The sequence below is a fragment of the Camellia sinensis genome, unplaced genomic scaffold (genome assembly GCF_055761805.1).
Source record: "Camellia sinensis isolate YWXY unplaced genomic scaffold, ASM5576180v1 Unanchor1, whole genome shotgun sequence".
In the NCBI taxonomy this organism is placed as follows: Eukaryota; Viridiplantae; Streptophyta; class Magnoliopsida; order Ericales; family Theaceae; genus Camellia; species Camellia sinensis.
The window spans coordinates 10,987,255-10,997,876 of record NW_028128987.1 but is presented as its reverse complement, the minus strand read 5'-3'; the positions used below and the strand labels follow the sequence as shown (position 1 = coordinate 10,997,876).

Genomic DNA, 10,622 nt, shown 5'->3' with positions numbered 1-10,622 from the left:
CGGCCTCGGCAACTTTCCTGATAGCCTCGGCAGATTCAGCCTTTTCCTCGGCAAGGGTTTGGGCTTTGATGGCAGCCTCAGCTTGGTCTTCCAGCTTTTTCATCTTTAATTGAAGAGATTTGTTTTCTTTTTTAAGGGCAGTAACCTCTCTCCTCAGATCAACTAACTTTGTCCTGTTTTCAAAAGCTTGCATTGAAAACGAATGGGCATGCTGAATGGTCTGAAAGAAAACAGAAGTGTTAGAAAATATTTTAAGTATGAAACAGAAAGAAAGTAGAAAATTCCAAACAGGAACACTTACTTGAACGGAGTGCTGGAGCATTAGAGCGTAATTCTCGTACTCACTGTACTCCGCATTTCGCTCGAGGTCACCCGGAAGAAGCAACGCCATGCTGAGGGCAACGCCAACATTTATGTCGTCGGCACTTTCACTGGACATAATTGGCCTGTCTTCCAAAGTAATTTTGGGAGCCCAAGGGACATCCGGTTTCTTGGACCCCGAGGTAGTAGCTGAGGCCGATCTTGGTTTTTTTGTCTGTGTGGACTCAGAGGGTGGGTTTTCAGCAGACCTTTTTGCAGAAGTAGAAGAAGTCTTCTTATTCTCAGCCAATTTAGAGATGGGCAGAGCATCCTCAGCCTTAACCTCAGTAGCTTTGGCCTTGGGCTGAGCTTTTTTGATTCTTTTTGGCTTTGGTGGGGGCATGGTTTGCGTCGGTTGAGCGTCAACATCCGTGGAAAGGTCGGCTAGGAGATCTTGGGCAACAGGCTTCGGGCGACCCATCTCAGCAGTTTTGACGAGTCGTCGCCGACGCTTTCTTTCTGGTATTGGGATTAAGTATGGGGCTGAAGTTGATGGTTGGTCGGCTGGATCAGAGGTTGATCCTTGGTCAGCCCGAGATGTTGATGCTGTTTGTAGAGTGGTGGCAGAGGGAGGAGATAGGCTCTTCTTCTTTCTTTTTGGGACGTCGGGCAGTGTGGATTTATATGTCGGAATAAAGTTCAGAAGGAGAGGTGCTTTTCTTTTGTGGACAGGCAAGTCCAGGAGCCTTTTCAGATCTTTACTAAGAACGTAGGATTGGCGAAAGTCTTTCGGTAACTTACGAACGTCTGCAAGAAGAAACAAATATTAGAAACAGATTAAATATTGAAGACTTGAAAAGAAACAACTAAGTAAATAACACTGGACTCTTACCCTTGCCCTCTTTAACTGTTCGAGGAAGAGGGTATAGATGGACATCTTCGTCTGGGGCAAATTCCCAATTTCCAGAGACAATGAAGTAGTCATCTCCAGCCCCCTTGTTGGAGTCTGGGAGGTCGACTACGATTTTGAATTCAGTAGACCTCGGCTTGAGGTAGTAGACGTAACCTTTTTCCTTCAGGCTAAGGGGGCACATGGTGTAACAATATTGTATGTCGGCTAGGGTGATTCTAACATTTTCTTGTCTTGCTAAGGCGATGATACCAAAAATCACTCGATAGGAGTTTATAGCAAGTTGCATAGGGTTCATCTTATAATCATGCAGAATCTCGCAAAAAAGAATGTTAAGTAGAAGCCGAAGTCCACATTCAGTAAAGGCTACAATAGGGAGAGGCATGGTGTTTTCGGTAGGCATGATGGAGTCATTATCCCCAGCCAGTTTCAGGTGAACATCGGCAGGAACGGAGAACTCCTGCCTAAAGTACTCAAGTTTGGACGGGTTATCAACCATATGTCTCCACATACCCATAACGTCGGCCTAAGGACAGAAAGCTAGGTTTCAGAAAGAAGGTGGTCTTAAGGGGTTATCGGGACCTCGGCAAAACCCTAGGAATATACTGGTAAGGGTTGTTTTAGTTTTCCCTAAAAATTGAAGGTTCTATAGACAATACCCAAAACTAAATCTATGGAGGCAAAGATTGAAAGCAAAAATTAAAGGCAGAAATCTGGAAAACAAGAAACAAAGAACGACGTTTCAGAAACAAAGAATAGAGGTATGGTTCTCAAAAGTGAAAGAAATACAGAAGTAAAAGGTCAAGAACAGTGGCAAGAAAAGTATTAAAACAGTGCAAGTGTTCAAGATATGAGTAAAATCATGGAATAGACGCATCCAGATGAATAGTTCCGCAAATCAAAAGTTTGAATAGAGCAATAATGGCAGTAAGAAAAACAAAAGCATATAGAAGAAATTGGGAGAGAGAGGAACAGAGGCTTACCGGAACAAATGAAGCCGGAATGAAAGTCGCCGAGATAAGGCAACAGTTGCAGACGAAACGGAATGTCGAAAGCTTCGCTGGAATGGAAGAATGAAGACAGTTGCAGAGCTTGGAGCTAGAGCAATGGCGGGTTTAAGAAAGTTTAGAGAGAGAGAGAGCCAGAAAATCGAATGCAAAAGTAAAGAAACGAAGAAGAGAGTACAGTTTTATCAAAAACTTGAAACGGCGGCAAAACGCGGCATTTATTGCGCCTAGAGGAACGCGTGCGTCAGACGGCGCAGACGGATGAAAGACGGCTTATAAACACGTCGCAAGCACGGACCAATAAGGTAAAGACGCGTAAGAGAAACGGTTGAGAAGTGATGTATGACAGCTCATACGCATGGGAGAGTTCATTCAAGTTCTTGAAAACAAGATATATCGGCTTGACAATCTCGGCCGAAGAGTTCTTACGTCGAGGTAATAGGAAGAAAATACATATATAGGTTCCATCACCTCAGAATGTCGAGGTAATAGAACCTAGGGGGCAGTTGTGGGGATATATTTTCTGAGTACCAACACGTGGCTTGGTGACGCTGACGTGTCAGCCGACGTGCCACGTGTCGTGGTAGTTGTGCCGAGGTTATCTTGGCTAGGCCGAGGTTATCTCCGAAGATATCGGAATCCGAGATAAGCGGATAAGGGACAAGAGTCCTAGAGAAAAGAGAAGACTTTGCTAAGATAAGGATAAAGCTCTTAGGGAGTTTATCTTTATCTCTTGAGGAATCCAAGGTAAGTACTAAATTGGAGTCCATAGAAGTCAGACTTCTAGTAGGACTTGGATTGAGTAAACTATAAAAGAGAGGCACCCCCGTGGGTCTAAGGTACACAGTTTTATACTCAAGCTTGTGAGTTTAGCACTTGATTATCTTTGAGAGATATACTGACTTGATCGTCGGAGTGCCCCCGGGTGGAAGAGCCACCGTCGGAGCCTTTTCTTTCTGTTGCAGGTTCACTGAAGCCATCTATTCTGCCGGTGCTCTCCGGCTGATTACTAGGCGGGCAGTGTGGTCAGAAAATTACCCACACATTTATTATCAATCGGAGCTGTGGCGTGGAGCCGCTAGTTGCTAGTTGCTGCTGCGTTGGATTGTTGGTGCAATATAGGTTGGCTTGTTATTGTCCAGTTTTGGCATGTAATTGGGTGGTTTTTTTTGGTGTTGTTGCTGTGTTGTCTTTTGTCTTGGTTCTTCTGGTTGATTTCTCACCAATCTTGTTGTAATGTTTGTATATTATTGAGTTTGTTATTCAATGTCAATTTAATTAGGATCGATTTGTCTTGAGTTTGATATTCGGTATCAACTTAATTGGGATCGATTTATTTTGCTATGATACTTGTTGCATTTTTTTCTCTCTTTATTGATGTATCACCCTCTTGTAAGTTTGATTTTCATCAATAAAGTTTTTTTTTTGATAAAAAAATATTATACCAAATTAAGACAAAATTATAAATTCAAGATCAAAATTAAAGTAATTGGAATTACAAAGACTAAAATAACATAAGAGCTAAAGTTAGAGACTACCGTCGTAATTTGTCTAAAAAATAATGGTATGAAGAGGAGTGATACTTAAATATCGATGGATCTTATTTGCCTTAAGGCTCCATCTCCGTTTGGGGTGCTGGCTTTTTGGTTAAAATAATCAAAAAGTCAAAATATTCAATTATATTACTCTACTTATTTTTCTATATATTTTTCCCATAAAAACTCAAAAAATCAACTTAAAATAGTCACTTTCCAAAACCCTCAAAGTTTGCTTATGTGTACAGATTGTCTATTCATTGTTCTTAGGTCTCGTTTGTGAAGTAATAGTTTTAGTCTAAAAGTCAAAAAATTATTAAAAAAAATCAAAAAGCCTATAACTTATATCAAAAAGTTAAAAATTCTATTTTCTCTTTACTTTTTGCACATCTTTTCATAAAAAATCAAAAAATCATTCTAAACATATAAATTTTTTTAACCTCATATTTTAATTAAAAAATCAAAAAATTATTAAAATAACATATTCCCAAACAAGATCTTGTTACCTTCTAGAGTGATTTTTGCACGTCCAGCTTGGACTTGGACTCATAGCTCTACCTTGGTTAAGAAGAATTCCCTTTTTCATTTCTTTCATTTTTGTATATACTCTTCTTTTGGAGTTCGAATACGTTATTTTTGAAAATCTTAATTTTATGGATAAAGTTGGCACATTATGAAACTAATTTGTATTTATATTAATAATCAGAACCGTTCAACTCAGATAATAAACTGAGAAGAATATGTATACAAAAAATTAGATTGATCAAACATATATAATCATATGATTAAACACATATATATTTTAACATACGAATAGTCTATTCTTAAAAATATGTAGGCCATATAAATGGTCTAATAGTATAACAATTGATGTTGGATCAACTTGATTTTTTGTATAGATAATTTTTTTAATTAATTGTATAAAATAAATGATTTAAATTATCGAAATAAATCTAAATTAGTCTGATAATGGATCAACTTCATCGTAAAGTTGAGATTTTCAATTTTAACAAATTCGCACTCCATTTGTAATTTTGAGTGCAAATCCTATGGAGTTTGGCACTTTTGTATCGCCTCATTCCTGTACTAATAACTAATAATAAGTGAACTCCTATGGATGTATACTAGTGTGATGAAAAAAAATATACTAGTTATTTTATTATGCAGAATTTGTTAAACTTTTTTCACCATCTTCATTTTTCATTTGTGTTGTAAAAAAAAAAAAAAAAAATTGAAAACTTTTAATTAAACACATTTATTCTTTTAAATTAGGATTTAATAACACAATTGAGATACAATACGTTGATCTCTAAATTTTTTTATTTTTTATTTTTTATAACAAATTTATATATTGATGAATCAAATAAAATAAATAAATAAAAACTTCAGATTCTCTCACATTATAAAGTAAAATATAGAGTACTAAAAATATGTCTGAATTACAGAGTAAAACATGATCCTAATTACAAAAATATGCAATATTCAAGGATTGTTCCATGGATTTTAAGGAGTTCATTTTGTTTAAAAGTAAATAAAGTTCATTTTTTTTGTTTAAAAAAAGTTTAAAAATTGAAACAACAAATGCATTAATTCAAATAATAAATTTTATGTTATTTATGTAATGCGAAACAAATCTTATGTGAAATTATTAAAGTGTTAAACATTAATTTCAGAGATATTGTATCTTTATGGATATTTTATTAATGAAAATTAAGTTTGTTAACAATTTAAGGTTTTTGTTTAATATTGTATGAAATTTAAGAATTTTGTTCAATATTGCTAAAATATGTATGGGCATTTGTTAATTTTTACTCAAAACTTCAAAGGAGGAGTGAAATTTGGATCCGTACTGTTGCAGGGGTGCTTTGTTGCTCTATATCTTAGTTGGGATTTGTATGTTTTGTTATGATACTTTTTGCACTCATCTCCTTATTTTTATTGATGTAATACTTTTATTGTTCATCAATAAATGTTTCCTTCTTTTGCTAATAAAAAAAAGAAAAAAAAAAGAAAAGGTAATTAAGAGGCAATCTTGACATTTTTAGCTTCATAACGTATGGCATCATCAAATTATGTTAAATGCCCTAATGAAGAGTTAACAATGTGGGAGAAAAGCAAATGGAGATCAGTGTTATTATTGAAATCACATGATTGGTTCTTACAATTATGTTAAATCTCAAAAGAGGTAAGCATAATTTATCCAATTATTTTTAAAAGAATGTTGTGAACTATGTAACATAAGAGAATAATTTTAACCCTATCATAACATAAAAATATAATTAAATAAATATATATGAAACACTCAATTTAATAGTAGAAATAATGATTCAATTGGAGAAAAAAATTAACAACTTAACATTAAGGAGTGTTCTAATTATTTAATTTGATAATCTTAACACTAATTTAATAATTATATGCAATAATTTTTGTTAAATTATTTATGTGTATATCATATGCGCATACATATAACATTATTTTAAACAATATGTTACCATGTATGCATAAATCTAATATGTGCCTTATAAAATGTGGAGTTTTTTTATTCGGCTCCCTATAAAATGTTTTGTACTAGTTGAAAGACAACTAAAATATACTTGTTAGTTGAAGAATGCACTACTAAAAAAAGTGCTTTTTGCGACCGCTACAAGCCGTCGCAAATAATAAAAAAACAGTCGCAAAAGACTTTTTGCGACGGCCCATGCGACGGCAAATGAGGGTCGCGAATGTGGGGGTGGCAAATACTTTTTGCGACTGCAAAATAACAGTCGCAAACTATTTGCGACTGCCTAACCTACTTTTTACAACAGCTATTTTGCCGTCGCAACAAAAAAAAAAAAAATCAAAAACACTTTTAGCGACTTCTTTTTTACCGTCGCAAATAATTATTTTTATAATAAAATCATATATACGTTTATTACAACAAAAAAATCAATTGCAAACACCTAACAATTTTTTTTAATAAAAAATAACAAAATTAACAAATTAATTTAAACTCATAATAGAAATACATTCACATATAAGTGTGCAAACAAAATATAAACTTTCATACATGCAAAAGAAATATCCATCAACCATCCTTAAAATATATTGTGCTAAAAGATTCAAGTCCTCAAAAAAAAAAAAAAAAGAAGAAGAAAGAAAAAGAAAAAAAAAAAAGAAGAAAAGAAAAGAAAAGAAAAGAAAAGAAAAGAAAGAGCAACATAATCTCAGTTTGGCTCCCAAACATCAGCCGCTCGATTATATCAACTACTCCCTCAACAAAACCTGCAAAAACATATACACGTGACTTGAAAATTTAATGCAGTTTAACTTGAAATAATAAAAATAAAACTATTTGAAAAGAAATTGTCAAGAGAAAAAAAAAAGGTTCATTCTCTAAATTCTTTTGCTTGGAGTAAAGTACAAAAATATAGATGCCAATTCGTAATTTGCACAAATAAATAGACAAGAAAATGGTCACCCAATCCAATCAGATTAAGCCTTTGATGGCAGTTCATTATTGGCACTAATGACTGACGTGTTCTGATTTTCAGCATGTGGGAGCCTTTGCTTACAATAATTATATGAAAGCCCACATCATCCAACATAACTATAATGACCAACACTAACATGCTTCTTTCTAACTCACTTCATCTGAAGCGAATGGTGACAATTTCAACCATGTGTGTGTGTTAGAGAGAATTCAATTCAATCGTTCCAACCAAAATAAAATGCTTTTTGGGTCCTCTGCAATAAGTCACTCCTTTTGTCTTTCTTTCAATCTCCCCATCCATCTTATCCTACTTGATTTTATGATGACATTAATAAATAAGGGCCACAGAATCATTGTCTGAAAACTTTGTTCTTTTAATCAGAATAAACAAAACAAACAATAGAATTTTAGTAGTTACTAGTAAACATGAGATCTTTGTCAGGGACCTTTTGTCCCCCCCTACAATAAAGTGCTTTAGTCAGAAAAAAAAACCAACAAATAGACACAGTACAAAACTTCACCAAACAAAACCCCAATATCTGTTGTGGAGTTCTAGAAGCTTCGCCAATAATTTATATACAGTCCAAGGTTTTTTTCACCAAATGCAAATGTTTGGAAATTGAATTTTCAAATGAAGCAGTTTTAAACATATTTTCCAAACTCAAGTTATTTTATAGAGTCATGATTCAAAACACAACTATAGTTGCTGAAAAAAACTTCTTGAAACATCCTGAGTTTGGAAAATAAGTTTAAAACTACTAGGTTCGGAAATTATGATTTAAAACCACCTGCATTTAGTAAACAAAACTCCACCAAGAAGAATGCTACAGCAGAGGGTAACTGTCACTGGAGGCATTTCTTAGTAGTGCTCATACAGCACTCCATAATAGGCTTAAACTGGTTGAACATTCCCCAATAAAAATGGATAGTTGAAGAATGTACAACCCTCAAATGCTTTACTAACCAATACATTTAAGATGCTCATTAGTAGATAGATTCTTTTTTAAACGACATTGCTATCAAATAGAGCCAAAGGGTACCTCTGAAACCGTGCCTCATTTAGTTGCCAATTATCCTGTTTTTCTTCATGATGCCAACTCTTCTACCAACCCTGGAAAAAAAGGAAGAAGAAGAAGAAGAATGGCTGCAAAGCCACAGCTACCAGAAATTCATATGAAATACATGTAAATTTAGTTGATTAATGTAACAACCCTAGGAAAGATGATTGGGTTACTCCATGAATCTCCTTAAATTCTCATGAAAATATATTAAGAACAATATATACTTCCTCAAAATTGACAACAACCGGGCTTGATCAAAAAGATCAAACGGCTTCAATTTCTAGCAGTCCACCTTCCCCAAATTTTCTCCCTTTTTTTTCTTTTTTTTTTGGGGGTGCCCTTTTCATTGATTTTCTTGTGCACCGGCATTGAGGTTATTGAAAAAAGACTACAGGCTGCAGCAGACAGAGGCAACGGAAAACAGAGTATGGATCGAAGGGGCATGCAAGAGGTGAAGTGATTGATCATCAGTGATCAAAGTGAAAGACATGGTGCTCCTTCAGGCACTGTCCTAGGCATGGGAAATGCAGTGACATATCTTTGTGGACATGATTTCAGTGCAGTTGGAGTTGTGCCACCCGATGATGAGGTCTCTGCTGCATCTGATTGCCCCCGGCAGTGGAACTTCGCAAAACGGTTGATGACAGAGAACTTCTCTATTTCCTGGTATTCCACTCTTATGTCTACAATTGATGCTGTCTTGTTTAATCTGCATCACAAATTGAAAACAAGACCCACATAAAAGACGGGAAGAGCACGTAATTATAGATGGGATCTTTATTATCTAGCTAACTTTGCAGGAGGTACAGATTCAGGTGTTGCATTTGGCTACTCAGCTCTAATTTTGGTTTCATGGGTAAATTTATGTAACCCATGCCATGTATACTGATTGGTAGTAACGAATCAAAACAAATACAAAACAAAAGAAAAAAATGATGAAACACATGGTAATTTCTATGATGAGCACAAAATACGGTTTGGTAAGCTGCATGTGTAGGGTACATTTTCATGTACAGGTCTCTGTAGCATACTTGATCTTCCAATTGATACAAGACAATAGTTTCTAAAAATTGTTTTCATGAATGGAAAACTTGATTCATACCTGAACAAGTCGCTTTCCAGCTTCATTGCTCGGCTGCTGAAGTCTTCCACAATTTTTGAGAAATACTGCTCATCAATTCTCTCAGAAGTTTTGGGCTTCTCAGACATCCTAAACAAATTTTAATAGAGATTTGTTTGAAGAGTCAACATTCTCTCTGAAGTATAGATATAAAAATCAAAAAACAACAGGCACCTAGATAAGAGAATTGTTTAATTGTTTTCTCTCCAGACAATTTTAAGTTCTACAGAATTATTAATAGTTTATATTTCATTTTTGAAAATTTTGAAATTACGACGCAGGCTCCTGAAGGAAGACATGCTGTTTGTAAGAAATTCCCAAAGCTAAAAATTGTGACATGGGAGATTGACATGTCACTGAACAAGGATTCACATGTGATCCCAGGCATGGAGGAGTTTGAAGATCGCTACTTTAGTACAGATAACAATGTTAATCAAGCCCTTGACAAAACACTCTAGCAAGTGTTTTGTCATGTTTTGTTACGTGACAAAATAACACCTATTCCTATTAAGTCAAAATTCCCAAATCAAATCACCAATAAACAGAAGGTTCATAACATAAATTTAGAAAATACAAAACTAAGGCCTGGTTACACTAAAAGCTGTGTTACTGAATTAAAGAACGGAGATCTTTATTTTCACACATTAATGATAAATAGAAGTGTATTTCATGAGCCCAATGGAATAATGTGGGAACAGAAGCAGACAATAACAATGATAACAACAAAAGAAAACTATAGACAATTCTATGCTTTCGTGTTCACCTAAAGGAGTTTTTGTTCTTAGAACTTGGCAAGAGAAACCCCATAAAGCACAATCAAAAACCAAGTACAGTACCAACACTAACATAAATATTAATTCAAAGCAAATCAATAAAAATTTGATGTGTATAATATGGGGAATAAAAATACTAAAAGTCTACATTGCACGATACCATTGACGTTGAGCTGAGAATATTGCATTCATGATTGCAACATATCTGTGAGGAAGAAAACATGTAAGGGCAAAACATCATCAAGAAGAAACTGTAGTTATTGCAGAAAGATGAGCATAAAACATACTGTCCAGTCCATCAGTGGATCCATGCAAACACTATATCTGCCATCATATCAGAAACTTCATTAGAGAATATATTCGAGGTAACAGAGAGCCAATAATGAATAGAGTGTTGCAACATCTACAAAAATAACACATTCAAAGAGACATGAATCAATCAAA

The 10,622-nt window shown here is 34.7% G+C and overlaps 1 protein-coding gene across 1 annotated transcript; it reads right to left on the bottom strand.

Moving 5' to 3' along the window:
* Positions 1-8,356: 8,356 nt before the first annotated feature.
* Positions 8,357-10,622, bottom strand: LOC114280938 (dentin sialophosphoprotein-like protein). Its single transcript, XM_082910803.1, has 4 exons — positions 10,466-10,622; positions 10,339-10,383; positions 9,388-9,495; positions 8,357-8,994 (listed from the first exon to the last, which is right to left on the bottom strand). The coding sequence occupies exons 2-4, from the start codon at positions 10,368-10,370 to the stop codon at positions 8,760-8,762; spliced, it is 375 nt and encodes a 124-aa protein (XP_082766929.1). The 5' UTR covers positions 10,371-10,383; positions 10,466-10,622; the 3' UTR covers positions 8,357-8,759.

What these genes read in the sequence shown, in the direction of transcription:
- LOC114280938 (XM_082910803.1), bottom strand. Translation starts at nt 10,370, where the DNA reads ATGAATGCAATATTCTCAGCTCAACGTCAATG. An exon ending in TTCTCAGCTCAACGTCAATG is followed by an intron (nt 9,496 to 10,338) that starts GTATCGTGCAAT and finishes AAATTTGTTTAG; the next exon opens with GATGTCTGAGAAGCCCAAAA. An exon ending in CTGGAAAGCGACTTGTTCAG is followed by an intron (nt 8,995 to 9,387) that starts GTATGAATCAAG and finishes TTTGTGATGCAG; the next exon opens with ATTAAACAAGACAGCATCAA.